The sequence below is a fragment of the Sinocyclocheilus rhinocerous genome, unplaced genomic scaffold (genome assembly GCF_001515625.1).
Source record: "Sinocyclocheilus rhinocerous isolate Xijiao unplaced genomic scaffold, SAMN03320098_v1.1 scaffold1183, whole genome shotgun sequence".
Classification (NCBI taxonomy): Eukaryota; Metazoa; Chordata; class Actinopteri; order Cypriniformes; family Cyprinidae; genus Sinocyclocheilus; species Sinocyclocheilus rhinocerous.
The window spans coordinates 418997-437806 of NW_015625028.1; the positions used below are offsets into that span (position 1 = coordinate 418997).

The 18810-nt window shown below is 36.9% G+C and overlaps 1 protein-coding gene across 1 annotated transcript in view; it reads right to left on the reverse strand.

The window, feature by feature from the left end:
- The window catches only part of pacs1 (phosphofurin acidic cluster sorting protein 1), a 50222-nt gene extending 31435 nt beyond the window's left edge, over positions 1 to 18787 (reverse strand). Inside the window, exon 1 of the mRNA XM_016562714.1 lies at positions 18352 to 18787. Within this exon, the coding sequence (XP_016418200.1) occupies positions 18352 to 18500 (149 nt within the window). The 5' untranslated portion in view covers positions 18501 to 18787. The remainder of the gene's footprint in view (positions 1 to 18351) is intronic.
- Positions 18788 to 18810: the final 23 nt, after the last annotated feature.

An 18810-nucleotide genomic window follows, 5' to 3' on the forward strand; every position in this document is an offset into this window, starting at 1 on the left:
TATATATATATAAAATATTTGAATATAATGTATATTTCATATATTATATAAATTACAAAAATTTATATTTTGCAAAAACCTGCACTAGCATTATACAGGCCTTCAATCCCAATTGAATCGTGTCAACAGCAAAATTTCAACATCAGTCGATTTCATCAGGCAGTGAACAGGATGTGATGTCACGGAAGATTAAGTACCTAATGAATCTGTCATTCATTTTGCCACTTCCTTTTCCTGTCGGCTCGTGCCGTCTCTCTGTGCCACATCATGTGCTGACGGGCTGATCAGAGAGTTTCCTACAGCATCTGATGATCGGCACAAACATCTCAACATCCAATTCATCCAACACAACAACAGGCAGAATCGCTCGTGATGAGTCCGGCTGAAGAAAGAGTCAGACGGGTTCGAGACGACATGAGGAGAGTTAATTATGTCATCGTCACCATCATCTAACGCTCAGGACAGGTCTGAGATCAGCGGTTCAAGCGTGTCTAAATGACCGAGATTGAAGTGCCTGCGATGGGTTCGGGAGAAGGTGATGGCCAGAGCTCAGCTGATTGGACCAGAATCACTGTGTGTGTGTGTGTGTGTGTGTGTTTGAGCCCCACGGGAACAATCAAATTATTCTGCAATTCAGTCATCATGCTGTGGCGACAATAGGCCTTCACTCGACCCCTGTGGAGAACAGTGTGTGAGAGAGAGAGAGAGAGAGAGAGAGATCGACTCAGTTTGTTTACGTTCTTTGCGCATGAAAATCAATATGCTGTTGTTGATGCAGATCATTTCTTAGAGCTTTAATTTCTTTCTCTGTGTGTGTGTGTGTGTGAGTGTGTGTGTGTGTGTTTTAGTGGTTAAGTCAAGCAAACCTGGGCATGAAACTCATCTCTCTTCATTTGAGGCGTGCCATTACTTTCCAAAACCATCAGGATTATGATTTCCAAACCAACCCCACAGATTTAGACTGAAGGAAAGGTGCAAATCTAGAGACCAGAATATCACAGAGACTTGAGGGTGCAGGATGTTTTTCACTGGGGCCCGGATGCAACCGTCCAATACACTTGAGCCACTAGGTGTGTGGGATATTGACAAAAAAATGATATCTTGATATTTTTTGTGTTTTTTTCCGAGAATCATAATGAAACAATATTCTGCAGAGTAGGGTTCGGTATCGAGTTCGATACTTTTTAGGCACAGACCGAATTTCCTCGATACCATCGAGTATCGAAAAATGTCTTGTCGTTCGGTACCAAATTTCGAATACCTAAGGGGTTAATCTCATCAAAGTCAGTGAGCCAATAAGCATACAGCATGCTTTATGTGCCTAAATCAGTGATCTGGTGAGGCATCAAGGAAACGCATCTGTGACCATTCATTCACACTGTAACATCATGTCACATGAGACCATTTATAATGTTTATACTATGCTTTTACTCAAAACTCACTTTAACCCACCATCGAGTGTTTGTAATAACCTCCGATTGCGATCTAATGAGCGTTTTGGTCATGTAATGTTGCAGAAGTATGTTATTTGTGAGTCTTTGAGTCTGTAAAAACCTCAACAAACTGAAAAAAATCCTGTCATGAATAAATAAACATGACATTAAATCCGCCAGTAGGTGGCGGCAAGTCCCTGTGTTACTGAGTGATTCATTGAATCATTCACTCAAACGATTCCGTCAGAACGGCTGATTCGTTTAGAAACGTCTTTATGAATCATTGAATCACTGACTCAAATGATTCATTCAAAAACAGATTCATTCAGGAACAAAACACTGCAGTGTTGCTCTGAGACGCACAAATGTTACGCTCCGGCTTTGTTTGGAATTATTTTCGTTGTCAAAATAGAAAAAAAAAAAGACAATTGAGTCTAAAAAGTAACTCACTCACTTCTTGTTGGTTGAACTGTTGTATAAAATTAATCTCACATTTGCAATCGCACTCACACGTTGATATTCGGGGAAAATGGCACTCTTTGCTTGGATATTTTTTGCTTTCATAACTTATTTTAATAGGCTTAATCATGCAGTGAACCTTTTAGACTCTGAAGAACTGTTTTGTTTGTTTTTTGCAAAGTGAGTGATACTCTGTCAACAATTACTACATTATCATAAAAAATAAATATCGCACACCTCTAATAGCAACCACTTAGAAACACCCCAGAATCCACCCCAAACATTCTAGCACCCACCAAAACACCCTAGCAACCATCGAGCAAAGCTGAGGACTTCTTTATTGACTACCAAACGAAGATAGCAGGAGTGTTTGGTGCAGCAGAGATTAAACGCTTCACATTTAGTAAGCAGACTAACCAAACAAAGAGCTTCATTTTCTGATCCTCCTGATGTCCTGCGTCTCTCCTCATTGTGTTTTTCAGACACAAGCTCATTCTCTGTCCTACCCAATAAAACTGCTGGCCATGATCCAGATTCTGCAAAACCATCTCTCTCTCACACACACACACACACACATGCACACACACGCACGCACGCACACACACACACACACACACATGCACACACCCACGCAATGACACTTTTCTGAAGGGCTGCAACTCATACCAAACTCCTCCAACTCTTTCTCCTGACGTGTCGTGTGTGTGTGTTCATAGCAAAGAAAAATCACTAATGAGATCTCATTTCCATCTAATGTTTTGAATATAACATATAAATAGCAAATGGAGAGTTTGCTGAAGTCTCCTGTTCCTTAGATGTTCAAATACAGCAGTAATCTCAAATGTCTCTTCTCAAGAGCTTCAGAAGAAAACACAGTGGGCTCATATTTACTCAAACACCAAAGTCTGCAATCAGAAGAGCTCGATATGAACTCAAACACTTCTCCTCAAATCATCTGAGCTGCTCCACGTGCATTTTGTAGCTCGATACTCTTAATGGATGTCAATTACTGACAGATTTGGGTCTATTTTTATTTACGAAACTGCAGGAGAAACATCTGAGATCAAGCTGATGCTCATCTACATGACTGAAGAGTGCTGAGCAACAACATTCTGCTCTGTATGACTCCCCCGTGTCTCTGCTCGCACTGTTTCACAACCGCATACTTTACTCAGCCACAGAAACACACACACACACACACACACACATGCAGCTACATACCACAACTATGTCTCCTCTTGTAATGAACGGTGCGCTGCTTTACCACTTTAATATTACCATTCAAAATGTATCATACTTGCATTCAGCTGTGAATTGCGTTCTTCTGACACATTTCATAACATCAACACTATAAAAGAACAACATAAACATCGGTACAAACCCTCACAATTGTAAAACAAATAAAATGTGCAAGTTGCATTGATCGCCAGCACGAGGAGTATGGTTTATGGAGTGTGTGTAAATGTGTGTGCCCACCGGCCCGGAGGATAACACCCGCCATCTGTGCATTAAATGCAATTTCACCGCTGCTACGTTGCCATGACGACAAGATAATCTGTTCATTAACCCATAATTGACGACTACACAAATCAAACCTCAAATAACCTAAACAAAACAGACAGACATACTGCAGCCATCAGGAGGAGCTCACGGCGTCTGCAAAGCAGACCAGCACCGGATCCACATCGCAGAGAAAACCAGAGCGCGCTGAACTGTAAACATGGAAATGACAAAATTACAATTTGTGCATTTCTAAAATAGAAAAGTCAAAATAAAATCTCAATATATCGCCTTAACGATGCCTTCTTTGGAAATTTAAGCAGACACAGTTCGAAAAGTTAAATGAAGGCCCTGCTAGTTATGTTGCTAAGGTGCTTTGGGTGGTTGCTAGGGCATTGCTAGGTGGTTTCTGGGTGGTTGTTAGGCGGTTGCTAGGGTATGAATGGACAAACAGACAGAATATAATAACAGCCAACATAACACATTCACATAATCAGTTACAACATACTGGGTTTGTCCACAGTAAAAGAAACGTGTTACTCGGTGAAATAAGAAGCGTGGTAAATGTGAACAGGTTGACAGAAGATAAGAGATCTCAGGCAGTCTCCATGACGACACCTGCTCCTGTTTTTGCCAAAGCTGACAGAGTTTAAATCATGTGCAGATGCCAAGATGATCCACACCTTACACACACACACACACACACACACACACTCACACACACTCACACACACACACACACACACACAGGTGATCTACACTGATGCAATCACAGGAAAATACACTCAATTAACAGTACTTTTTGGAAAAGTATTTTATGGTTTTTGCAACAAACTTCATTTATTTTCATTCTTTCCTCTTGGTTTTAATGTGGTTTTCTGTCCATTCCTGCTCACTTGAACACTCACACACTCTTCAAATGGGGTTAGTCACATCTTTGGCCCCATTAGCAGCTCCTGCATCGTCCTGCCACTGAACTTCACTTCATTAGGTTTGTTAGGTTAATGCCTGATGCACTAAAGTTAAAGTTTGCTTAGTTTTATCCAGCCTTTTCTGTTTGTTAGTTTGGACCTTGGCTAGAACATTAAATAAATATAAATATAAAGCTTTAACAACATAAACAAAAGTATTATAACAAGAAAGGCTCCAATACAGAGCGGCACAAAGCGCTTATGCGCATCCCGTGATCTACACTGATGCAATCACAGGAAAATACACTCAATTAACAGTACTTTTTGGAAAAGTATTTTATGGTTTTTGCAACAAACTTCATTTATTTTCATTCTTTCCTCTTGGTTTTAATGTGGTTTTCTGTGATATATGTTGAAACTGGACACACACACACACTGAATGTGTTAAATATTGTTTGTTCAGTGACATGTACAAAATTTTTTTACTATTAACGATGTACTAAAAATCTTTTTCAGTAACTGAAATAAATCTGAAATAAAAATAAAATATAAATATTAAAGGAAAAACCTAAACTTAAAAAACCTTGGAAATTTTAAAACTGAAAAAAAGTTGCAATTACTAAAATAAAAACAAAAATAAAGCTATATTGAAATCTTAAAAAATGTAAAAAAATCACATTAAAATAAAATAAAAGCAAAAACATAGTATGCTGAAACTAAAATAAACCAGTAAAAGCTATTGAGAAATACATCAAACTTAACTGAAAAAACTTAACAGAAATTAGAAAATGTTGCCTTGGCAATTAACTGAAATATGTTTAAGTACTAAAATTACTAAACAAATTATACAGAAATTTAGAAAACCAAAGTAATAAAAATGGCAAAAGAACAAATAATTACTAAAATTAAAATTGAAAATACATAATAAAAGGCAATTAAAAACATGAATACATACGTGATATGCTGAAGCTGAATGTATACACCAACGCGCTGATGTGATAAAAGCAGTTTGTTCAGTGACACGAACAAAATATGCAGTCATACGTGCAAAAACAAATCAACGTAAAGAGCCAGAGGAATGGGGACACTGTGCACACGCACACACACACACACACACACACACACACATAACAGGCTAAAATGAAAGAAGAAAGAAAGTGGTCAAACACAAACACAAACACACACAAGCTCCTCGGGTTCCTAATGGACGTGGTACAATAGAGCCACAGCCTTCACCCGTTTGGACAAAGCTCTCTCTTCCTCCGTAATAACCCTCGTCCCGTCTTCAGCAGCGCTCGCGGGAAGGACGAGTCTTTTCCTTCACGTCCTCGACGGTGATCCGCTCACAAGTCCAACTCATCTCCACAGACATGCTAACAACCCCTGGGCAACATTCAGATCACACACACACACACTCTCTCTCTCACACACACAGTTACTGTGTGCGTGAAGAACAATTCATAGTGCTCTGTACGCCAGTGTAGTGATCTCTAACAGACACCCGGGAGAAAGTTACATGATTTAGAATTAGCTATAAGATCCAGCAAGATAAAGTCCTTTTATGCAAAACCGCTGATGTTTATCTACAGATCAAGTATAATAATGGGAACTTTGTATCGTCCTAGTGAGAGTTTCGTCGTCTTGACTGTCGTAACCGAACGCAACGCGCAGTCTGAATGTTGAATGGAGGATGACTGACAGCCGCAGCGGAGAGAAGAGTTTACGAGAACTTGAATTTAACTGCTTAAATATTCATCTGTATCTCACATTAAACTATGGAACGGTCTCAGAACACTTGAAATATAGTGCACGGAAACTTTATTGTGCTTTATAATGTTTTTGTGCCTTTCGTGGGGCTTAACAATAACAGAATAGTATACGCACTATAACGGATTTGGATCAGCCTCGTCTGACCGATACCCCGATCCAGCAGAAAGTGGCAGTATCGGAGCGATACCGATCCTGAGTATCGGATCGGCACACCCCTAATAAAAATATATAAATAAATACAAATAAATAAAAATGACATTATATTTAACAATTAAGCATATAGACATCATAAAACACTCATTTGTGCAACTCCTTCAAAAATACATACTTACATAAAAACGGTTACCAATTAGTTTATTTTTGTTTCAGTAAAACACAAAGCTATTGTCTAGACAGGAATGAGATTTGCAGCAAATTACAGTAATGGGTAAAAGAGCTTAAAGGTCAAGATATTCATTTCAGAAGATTTGAATAAGATGACATATTAGGGGACTTTAAAGGGTTAGTTCACTCAAAAATGAAAATTAGCTTGTGTTTTACTTACCCTCGAAGCATCCTAGGTGTATATGACTTTCTTCTTTCAGACGAATCCAGTCAGAGTTATATTAAAAATAGTCTTTGATCTTTCAAGCTGTTTAATGGCACTCAGCGGGTGTTGCAGTTGAACAGTCCACAAGTCGTCAAATAAAGCTCGCGCATTCATAATAAAACGTGCTGGAGACGGCTCCGGGGGATCAATAAAGGCCCCTTGTAGCGAATCCATGAGTTTTTGTAAGAAAAATATCCATATTTCAAACGTAATAAACACTTTTCTCTCACTTCCGCTGACTGTCATACACTGAAACAGTTCCGGCGAATGACGTAAGACACGCAGCGTTACGTGATTAGTGACGAATGCGGAGAGACAACAAAACAAAACGGCGCTCATAAATTAGAAGTACAAACCGAAGATTTGCAAAGAAGAATGTCGGAGGATTTCGATATAAACCAAGAGGAGACTGGTTTTCCTTTGCTAAAGTAAGGAAACTTTGCTTCCTCTCCTCCCGGCATGTTTTATTATGAATGCACTAGCTTTATTTGACGACTTGTGGACTGTTCAACTGCAACACCCGCTGAGTGGCATTAAACAGCTTGAAAGATCAAAGACAATTTTTTATATAACTCCGACTGGATTCGTCTGAAAGAAGAACCCTATACACCTAGGATGCTTCGAGGGTAAGTAAAACACAAGCTAATTTTCATTTTTGGGTGAACTAACCCTTTAACTAGGTTTTGTTTTCCTATGAAAAATGTACACATAAAAAAAAACAATAAACAAAAATAAAAATATAAAAAATGGGAAACATTTAATTGAAGATCACTTCATTGTTTGATTCACCCTTTACCATTAATAAACATTTCATGTTTGTAAGTTTCGCTTCTGGTTGTAAACAGTTTTTTTTTTGGTTTTGTTTGTGGTATAAGCACTGAAGACCTGAGCGCCTGTGACTCTGCCCTTTCTGAGGGGTGTGTTCAGGACAGATAAGAGACCAAACGTACGTCATGGAACTCCCACACGCAGCAGGACGTCCCGCACACTCAAAACAACCTGTGATATCCATCAAAGACTCGCTCAGCGCTCACTTTCTGAGCTCCACATTAAAACTGACTCAATCCACACACTGGCAGCTGAGGACAGACACAGTCTACAAAGGATTTGATGATAAAAATTAATTTGTATAATTATTAATTAATTATTATTGTTCATTTTTATAATATTTAATTGTATTTTTTTATTTATTTTATTTAAAAAGAAATCAAATTAGCTTGATGTTTTATATTCTTTGCAAAACTGTTGTTATTGATAACTAAAACTATTATGAATTGTTTACGGTAATTGAAATAAAGCTGAGAATACTATATAAATATTAGATGAACATTTTTAACAAAAATTTGAAATGTTGCCTTGGCAAAAAAGTGAAATAAATAAGTTTAAGCTGACTTACTAAAATCACTAAAACTGAAATAAAAATAAATGAAAGCTAAACAGAAATATTAAATAATATATAAATTATTAAATTATTAAAATATATATATATATACTAAACTACATACACTAAAGTGATTATTAAACGACACTAAAATATTAAGCTGAAAATATACGAAAATAATAAACTGAAAATATAAAAATAACAGCTAATTCAAAATATTAATAAATACTATAATAGTAAGTGTATAAATCATACTAAAATAACACGGTTGCAAAAACTGTTTTTCCACTTAAATGGCAAATAAATCTACTTTTGATCAAATTAATAAAATAAAATGAAACTTGATTTTTTTCACACTTCTTGGACATTACTGGACATATTTCATAACTTGTAAATGGTCCTTGAGGCTAAAATCATCAGCGAGTGTATAATAAAGGCATGTGAATTCGGATGCAGACATAATTTTGTCCATCCGTTACGCAACAAGTTAAACACTGATCACTTTAAAGAGATAAACTGACACCAGCTGTGACACACACACACACACACACACACACAGGCACACTGGCCTCTCATTAAAACGATTAGCTGCTAATGATGTAAAGACCGTTAATCTCGTTTAGAGAAGAGATGGAGACGCAGTGAGGAACATGTAGAGAGGGAATGTGCATTACTGTTACTGATCTTCCATATTATATTTGATACCGGACAATTCTTTAATTTATGTGCACAAAGTCTTGGTGTGGCGTTGAGCTGCAAATGCTTTGCCGATATGAACACACAACTCTTTGTCAGGCCAATAAAGCACACAGAGAGAGAGAGACTCTGCTCTTGCGATGTCCTGCGGTGATGAATGCGGCTCTGCTGCGCAGCAGAAATAATCACAAACACACACAGACCTGCTCAACTGCAACAGCAGCAGAGACGCCTGAGAGAAAAGGGTGTGAATGTGACCGACTGACTCAAACACACACACACACACACACACACACACACTCACACGACTTTGATATTCTGTCGTATTCTAATCTGAGAGACGACATCATCGCTGACAGGTGATCTGAGTGATGACATCATCGCCGGAGCTGAAAGATGCCCACATCTTAAAAAGGAGGATGTCATAATCTCAAGCCATTTCCTGTGACTCACAAATTCCAGAGGGAACTGTATGACAGGAAATGCAATAAGAATTATTATTGGCCATTTGGAATCTGAGTTTAATTTGCTTGTTTTAATATTAAATAAAATCTATTGTCTAGACAGGAATGTGATTCTCGCACATTACTGCAATGGGAAATTCTTAAATGATTATCATGACAAATATTTTTTGCTTATTTGTAATGCGAATGATTTTTCACTAACTAAGGGCAAGCTTTAAGATGGTTTAGATCCTACCTGTCCGATCGTTACCACTTTGTTTATTTAAACGGGGAGTCATCTCAATGATCACCAGTAAAGTATGGAGTGCCACAAGGATCTGTCCAAGGTCCTCTGCTATTTTCAATATACATGTTGCCCCTTGGTAATATTATTAGAATTGAACTAACTTTTGACAATGTAAAAATACATAAATTATTTTGTTTGTTTGGAATTTTAATTTAATTTGTTTATTATTTAAAAAAGATGTACTGTTTAGATGGGAATTAGAGTTTAGCACATTAATGAGAATTTGGAAAATTCTAATATAATATTTATTTTTATTATTATTATTAGTCAAGATCATGTACTACTAAACTTTATTTTCTTATGAAAGATACATATCTTTTGAATTATAAAACTTTTTTTTATAATTATTTGTCCGTATGGAATCTTGAGTTTCATTAGCTTGTTTTAATATTAAAAAGATAATTGTGATTTTCATACAGACTTATAAAATAAATATCTTTTGAAAATTTTTGTCATTTTAGATCCAGTTTTGTTATCCATAACTAAAACTATTAAAACCCTTTTCATTAATAAAAATAAAATATTAAATAAATATGATTTAAATATTATATTGAGTAAATATTATATTGAAAACTTTAACTTAAACGTGTTGCCTTTGCAACTAACTGAAATAAAATAAGTTTGATTTTAAAGTACTAATTTACTAAAACTAAAATTAAAAAAGCACATAACAAAATTACCAAATCAAACTAAATTTTAAATGAAAACTGAAAATATAAAAATAAATGCTAACCCATATAATAATACATAAATAATACTAAAAATGACACTGGTGATTCTGGTTATAATTCTAATTCCAACAAAGTCCTATTAGACAATCTTTAGATTTTCTACCATGTGCTCAGATTGATGAACAAGCCTGTAAGACCAGACTTACTGTATAAAGCACAGGTTGAAACATTTCACAAATCAGAGAGAGGGAGCTGAATGAGAGTGTCATCCATCCCGTCCTTGAGTGTGTAATATCATCAGTCATGTGCTGGAGCTGTGAATGACTGGTGACATGCTGTGTCAGTGGGTCAGTGTGTCTCCGGCCTGATATCACACCAGCATGTGTGTGATTCATTACAGAAATACAATCGCAGGAATCACGTCAGAGCCTCATCATGCTGCTGGTGATTCAGTACAGCAACGAGTTTCATTTTCAACACTAGATATTTTCATAGATTGCAGAAAATGCATGCAACTATTATCATCACAACGGTGTCAGTATCTCACCGCGTCAGTTAACGTGCACGGCGGACGACAAAATAAAGCAGCTTTGTTTTGGTTCTGCGTTCTCCTTATGAGAGTATAAGGTTTCATAACAGTAATACTGATGACATAAACATACAGCCGCACAACAATGACAGGAACAAAGGTGATGCATGAAAATGTAGCTGAAGTGCAGGTAAAATTAGGGATCAAAGACAGACACACAATGCATCATGTGTGCACCTGTCGTGTGTCAATAGCTGCTCGTCTACTTCCCGTACGATGAGCGTCACTCGTGAAACATGATCAGAGCATATTTCAGGGTAAAACCATTCTTAGATAAAATGCATTGAATTGAATGTGAAAAAATGCATTACAACCACATCAAATAGAGCCCAATGCAATAAAAGTTAAGCTTAACTTGAAATGTTGACAGAAATATATTACGATTCTTAATTTAAAAAAACTAAACTTATTAAAATGCAATGTTATGTTGTAAAGGAATTGTTATATTTTCATTCATTTACATTTCAAAAAACGATTAAACTGTTAAAAGTTTGATGAATTAAATTGATTAGACATGCTTTTTGATGATTAAAATTAAATTAACTATCTAATCGAATCTAATCTAGAACATTTGAAACTGAAAACTAAGAATGGGGGGGAGGGGGGTTGTAATAGATTGGAACTGGCATAAAAATAAATTTCCAAAATGGAATGTGCATTAAAAAAAAAGTTCTTAAATGGAATTTAGGTAAAATACTAAATTCTAAAATGGCTAAAATGGAATTTGGAAGAAATAAAAAGGAATTCATATAGTCATCCTGAGATTTCCCCTCAAAAATACTCAAAATAAGCCAGAGTAAGCACATATTTTAAAAGTTTAGAGTTAACTTTGCATTCCAAAAAAATTTGCCGGATGCCATTTGAGAGACTTTTTGAAGCTGCGTTCACGTCTCGTCGAAATTACCGCAAATAAAAGACGACAACTGCAAGATTCTGCTCAAAGCTGCTCACATCATCAGACACTGAATGACATGTTTTTATGCTAATACTCATTATGGTTAAACGCATCCATTTGCTGCTTTGTAGTTGATGGCAAGAAATACGTTTTCACTACATTGATTCATCATTACATTCTCTTACAAAACACTGAAGTACTACAAAAGCACACGGGTAACAAAAGTGATATAACAAATGATGGTAAAAAACAAGAACGGAGGCATCTTTGACAGTTAAATCAGTAAAGCTAGTCAGGGGTATAGTGGTAGCTTTTGACTACCTTTAACTTTTATTTTTAATATAAAGTCACAACTAGTAGTTAAACAATATAGAATTTTCAATGTGGACACTGATTTCTAGAGATCAGGCTGGCTGACAGTCGATATAAAGGCAATAATTAATGTTTATTTATTGTTCATTATGCATACACATCAAATTGGCAATTTATAAAACTTTCTACTGAGTCTTTATTTTGAAGACTGTAACTATGTAGCTGATGCTGAGAAAGAGTGGAGCGAGGAAAAGAAAGAAAATGGGAAAGTCCATCTTAATCAGAGTCGATGGGACCGCAGGGCCAATAACTGACAGGCAGAGGCAGAGACAACACACCCGAAACCGTGTGAGTAACGAGAATCTCCCTCAGCTCCTGAACGCATGCTAGAGGATGGAGAAGAATGTCAGGCATCTCACATCTCCGTTCACGTCAGCCGAGCGCATACTACCCATAATGCAGCTGTCGAAATGTCCCTAATACTTCCAGTGAAGCAGATCTTGCAAAGGCAAGTCCTCTAACGTGAGTGCTATAATATTTAGCACTAGTTCACACATGCCTTACTGAAAAAAAAAATGCCTCAGTGTTGTTATTGTTAAGATTAAAGGAACACTCCACTATTTTTGAAAATAGGCTCATTTTCCAACTCCCCTAGAGATAAACAGTTGAGTTTTATTCAAAATATTTTTGTTAATTGAAATAAAAATAAAACATTTATATTTATATATATATATATATATAAATATATATATATGTGTGTAATAATATGTTTAAAAGTTTTAAAATATCAATGAAAAACTTAAACTAAACGAACTTTTAAAAAATGAAAATTAGAAATGGTACCTTGGGAAACTAACAGAAATAAAAATACATTTTAGCTGAAGAACTGAAATAAAAATAAATTAAATCTAAATAGAAATAACAACAATAAAACAACAACAATAATAAAAAAACACTAATAAAAAAAATACATAACAAAATTATAAAACTTAAACGAAAATTAATATGAAAACTGAAAATATACAAATAAAAGCTCCTTCAAAATAATACTATATAAATGTATACTATTAATACTATAATAGTATATAAATAATAATAAAACATTTATGGGATGTTGTATGGCATGATGAAAAGCAAAATAATAAAAATAATAAATACAAAATAAATATTATATCCTTGTAATGAACAGTCTATTAAAAATAATAATAATAAATTATTCTATCATTAAATAATATAATTTATTAGTCTAAATGTTGGTGTGAAACTGGTTGTTCACCAACAAAAACAACAAAAATGTAAGTGAGGCCTAATTTTATCGTTAGAGAATCAAGCAGATCATGAGAAGTGGGCATTCAATAGCAGATTGGAGTAAAGAATGAAAGTAGTTTGGGATCATTTGCACAGATGAATTGTTCCCAATAACACCAGGGAAAACGAAAAAAAGTTATTTCATTTAGACTAGAAACGGCAATCTTCTGTGGCAGTCGGTGCCGAATTCAGCCATAGCATCCATTTTATTGTGCGCCCTTGAAGATATCAAGGTGAATTCAATTTCAGACGGATCTCACACTAGATAGTTTTTCGAGTGGCGGCCGGCCGGTATTGATTGGGTGCCACACAGTTTTGTTTCTCTGTCTCAGAATCTTGCGGCAGCAGCGATTACCTTTCCACCCTCAACCTATCATCCCTCCCCGCACTCCCTCGCTCCCTAATTCACATCTTCAGCGTGAAACCTCTCTGCATCTCCACTCCGTCCTCGTCTCTCAGACTGGCGGCTTCGTTCGCTGTCTTTCTGTCCTCAGCAATCAAATCCGGTGAACAAAGCGTGACTCCAGAAATCAGCGGCAGCGCAAACAAAAGGATGTGACATCGTCAGCCCTCAGACTGCAGAGGAAAACAGATGAACAGGAAACAAACGGCGTCTGTAATACTGAAAATATGCCACAGCCTCAAACAAATGCAAATAATTCATAATTAAAAGAATAGTTCACTCCAAAAAAGAAGATTATTATCTAAAGATAAGGATACAACCAAAAAGTGGTGCATACGGCTTGTGCTCTATATTAAAGGTCAAATAAAGCCATATGATAGCTTTGTGTGAGGAACAGACTGAAATAAAAATGCCTGCACGTTCCTGTCCAGAATTCGGAAATGATGTGTCAAGTCAACATTCAGCTACTAAACATGTGCGAATTTTTGGTGTCAAAGACGTCAATGTTTGTGGTTAATCGACGTGATTTTCAAAGACTAAGCTACTGAATGCTTGCTTACATCCCATTATTGAAGGTTTTATGGGGAAGTGTGCGGCAGAAGTGTGAATATAATGGCATACTGAGGTGGACTGTAACGTGTTGTTGTTTGTGTTGAATGAGGTGTCAGTCTGTTTTCCTGCTGGCCTTTGGCACCGATCAGTGATTCAGCTACCAAAAGACGCTGAGGGGTTTTTGCAAGGAGGGATTTTATCTTAACAAATATCAGACAGATGACAGACCTGCGACAACAAAAGCGTCGACATGCAGATACTAATGACGGCACACATGCTACAATCACTCATAGGGCTGCGAATGGAGAAGTGTTCTTAAAGGGATAGTGCACCCAAAAAAGACAATTCTGTCATCATTTACTCACCATCATGTGGTTCCAAACCAACAACGCTTTGGTTAATCTTCGAAGACATTTTTAATGAAACCTGAGATTTCTGACTCTCCATGACAGCCAATCAGAATCCATCCGACATCTGAGTTCGAACATTTAAAGCAGCAGACGACGTAACTGTAGAGTGCTTATAATAAACAAAATGTTATTGTGCATTGGTGTGGACGCTAATATAGTTATCATCTTTCGTTTGAACGGGCTTTTATTCATATCAAGTTTAATTTGCAAAAGAAACCGGAGTAGAAAATCTGTGTGACGTTTGGTTACTTGAACTATTTTTGAACAGCTGCATTCTTACGCCAACGTTACGTTAACAAACACACAACACAACCAGTGCAGTCAGAATGAGCAAAAGACCTACTCTTGTGAGTAGGGCTGCACAATTAATCAAATATTTAATTGTGATTACAATTATGGATGCCACAATTACGTAATCGTTCAAAGCGGCAATTAATAGTTCAAAGTCCACTTATGTTATTCTGCACGCTTAAGATGTGTTTTTTTTCTTTCTACATGTTATCTTAAGGGTTTTTCCCATTATTTTAATTTTAGTTTTAATATAACATTATAATACCATTCATATTTTTACTTTTTTATAATTTAAAGAAGAAACCAATCCGATGTATAGTTGACATTTGCGGCTTAATACCATAGAAAAGCACTAAAAGTTTTTCAGTTAGAGTGTTTTCAGCTTGTTTATTTTCATATAAAAATACAGCATGCAGTTGCATCAAACAATGGTATAAACATCATTCAATGTAAATTGTGGTAATCGTAATTAATAATCGCAATTACAATTTCAAGGGAATAATCGACCATTATGATTTTTGTCATAATCGTGCAGCCCTGCTTGTGAGTATGTTATTTTATTTTAGATTAATCTGTGAAAACAATTTAAGGCCCGTTCACACCAAGAACGATAAGTATAAAGATAACTATACTGTTTGCACCAACGGACAACGACATTCTGTTTATCCTAATAAATAAGCGATGCAGTTTTGTCGTCTGCCTCTTTAAATGTACATGCTCTTTAAACTCGTCTGAATTCTTATTGGCTGTCAATGTTTTGAAAGTTTTTAGAGTGATTCCAAAGATCTTGTTCTTCTGTGTTGTTATTATTATAGTTGTGGTGTGGACATTCCTATTCTCATAGTTTATAGTTGTAGTTATCGTTTTTGGTGTAATCATATTATTGAACTGAATCTGTCTAACGACTAAATCAGTCAGAACTGCATTTGCCAAAAGTGAACAGATCATAGAGGCCACTGGTGCCAATGTTTGTCATGATCTACTTAGGTTTATGACGCTTTTGGGAAACGCAGCCCAGAGCGATTGTTGACTTATTCATTGAAATCTTAGTCATTAGTTTCATTATGTCCAATTTGAATGGGTGTGTGTGCTGTTAATGCTCGTCAATTCCCATTCCTACGGCCTGTTATTCCATCTTTTCACTGAGATGCACACATTTACACTCACAAACCCACAACACGGTCAGAAATCAGACACGCGCCGCACGGGTGCCCTGTGCCGCCCACTGTGCCATCTTTAGCTCTAATTAAGTAGCCGGGTGAGTTACAGGGCTATTGTCCACCTGATTTAGACATAAAACAAGATCACATTAATATTTAATAGCAGTCCCGAGCAAGATGATAGTAGAGGTAAGGAGAGCGCTTTGCTCTTTCCCTAATGTATTACATTTTGAATACAGCCATCAGCTCCGGCCAAACACGAAACATCAACAAGTCAATCAATATTTTGTTTTATTTTTAGAGTTTCCTGTCGATACCAGCAGCGTGATGCCATGCAAAACACAAGCACATGCTGTGTAACCCAGATCTATACCAATTGCTCCATCAATACACATTTAATACAAACAAACCAATTAGCTTCGATGGGCAGCCATTTCACATGTCTGTGTTGTCTGTATCCGTAGCCGATATTAACTCCAGGAGAAAACAATAGGCAGCAGGGAGTATTGGATTTCAAGAGGAACGATTGTTTTGAACATTGACACATGCATGTTCACCTGATCACAAATGTAGGGTAATGCAACGCTGGTGTCAGGCTGGAATACAAAGCCTGAAACGCTAGTTACCATGGCAGCATCCCAAACCAATTCCATACCGTTCCCAATTTAGAACAGAATGCATGAATCTCCACACATTCTAAACCGACATAGCTATCTACTACCACACGACTGCAACATATTCCAGACCACCAGGTTGGAATGCAAAGCATGAAGCTCTTCAGCATCCCAAGCCAATATATACAAGACTGTTCCCAGTAATACAACATATGAATCCCTGTACATATTAGGATCTATTATGCCAATATATTCCAAACAATTCAGCAATCTAACAATATACTCTCAACAATCCCAACAATGCTGGTTCTCAGTTGTCTAACATTGGGTCAACCAATAAATGGCATAATTTGGGAAGTAGTAATAATAATAATACAATAAAAAAATTATAAATAAATAAATATATGTATCAATATGGGTCATGAAATATAATATCAATCAATCGCTATCCTTTACTCCAATATTTTCCAGAACGTCAGGTTGGAATACAACACATCAAACTCTACAATCACCAATTCCATACCAATCCCTATCTAGAATACAATGCCTTGATTTTTACACGTGCTAAACCAGCATTTCTAGGATATATTACACCAATATATTCCCAACAATTCAGCATTTCAAATATATATTTCTGACTATTCCCAGCATGGAATGCAACTACTGGTAGTTACTATAACTACTGGTAGTAGTAATAATAATTTCTGCACAAATACAGGTCATATATTACAATATCGGTATACTCCAATACATAATTGGGATACTACAATTTATAATATACTTCAATGTTTTTCAGAACAGCAGATTGGAATAAAAAGCATGAAGCTCTACTGTAAAATTACATCGGCCAGCATCCCAAACCAATTCCATACCATTCCAAATTTAGAATATGCATGAAACCCTCACATACTAAACTAGTATTACACAAATTTATTCACAACAATTCAGCGTTCAAAAGATTTATTTTAGACCATTCCCAAGATGAAATAAAATGCATGAATAAGATTAACTAGGATTACTACCAATTACGGGTAAAAATCGGTTCTTAGTTCGTCAATATTGGGTGTACCGATAATTGCATAATTTGGAGGAAATAACACTACTGCTAATAATAACAACAACAATATTTTTTTCTAGTAATTATTGTTACTACTACTACTACTAATAATAATAATAATATCTGTATCAACTCAGGTCATTAAAAAAGCAATATCGGTAACGTTAAATCGCTATCCATTAATCCATTACAGCAGGTTGCTACACAAAGTATGCAGTTCCCGTGCCAGCATTCCAGACACATATCCCAGACCACTGACAGGCTGGAATACAATACATAAAGTCCTGCATGTCTGAACAGTTCACCCCAGCTCTCTTTGTTAAGCAGAAGTTGTTCTGGTTGTCTTTACCGCACTGCCGCGTTCAGATTCAACCACCGATCATTCTTCATGTCGCTTTCGCTGCAAACCGCGACACATATCGTGCTGAAATCTGTCAAGGCTAATTTTATTTATTTAATTACATCTAGCTGTCTCCACTATCGTGTTCCCTCCAGCTTTAACTCATTGTGTTGTCCTTTATGTGGATAAATGTCAAGGAAACCTCGAGGATTATTCGGCGGTGCACCGCTGCTTCCCTACCCGGCGTTCAGGCGCCTTACCTCGGCACGCAGCTCGGCGACGATCGGTCCACTTCCCAGGTGGCGTACAGGTTCATGTGCACCGGCCGATTGGAGGTGATCGCCACCGGTTTGGAGGGCTGCGGAGACGGTACGCCTCCAGTCCTCGGGAGCCCTCCCCGCTCCGACATGCTGGAGGAACCTTATGTTTGAAAACAATGAAGGAAAACCCGAATAAAACGGCTTTTGTCGGAGCGCCGATCCTCTACTGCAGCACAATCATCCGTCCACGAGGACCGAGGCTCGGTTCTGCTGATCGCGACAGTCGGACCCGCCGTTCACCGTCAAACTCGCTGCGAAATGTTTCTCAAGTTGCGCTAGCTGTTTACCGCTGCAGGAAGCGGAAATTTATTTTTTGCTCGCAGAGAAGAGCCACGGCTGAAGAGCAACGCCTCTTGTGAAAGACGAGCCCTCACAACCAACCCGAGAGAGAGAGAGAGA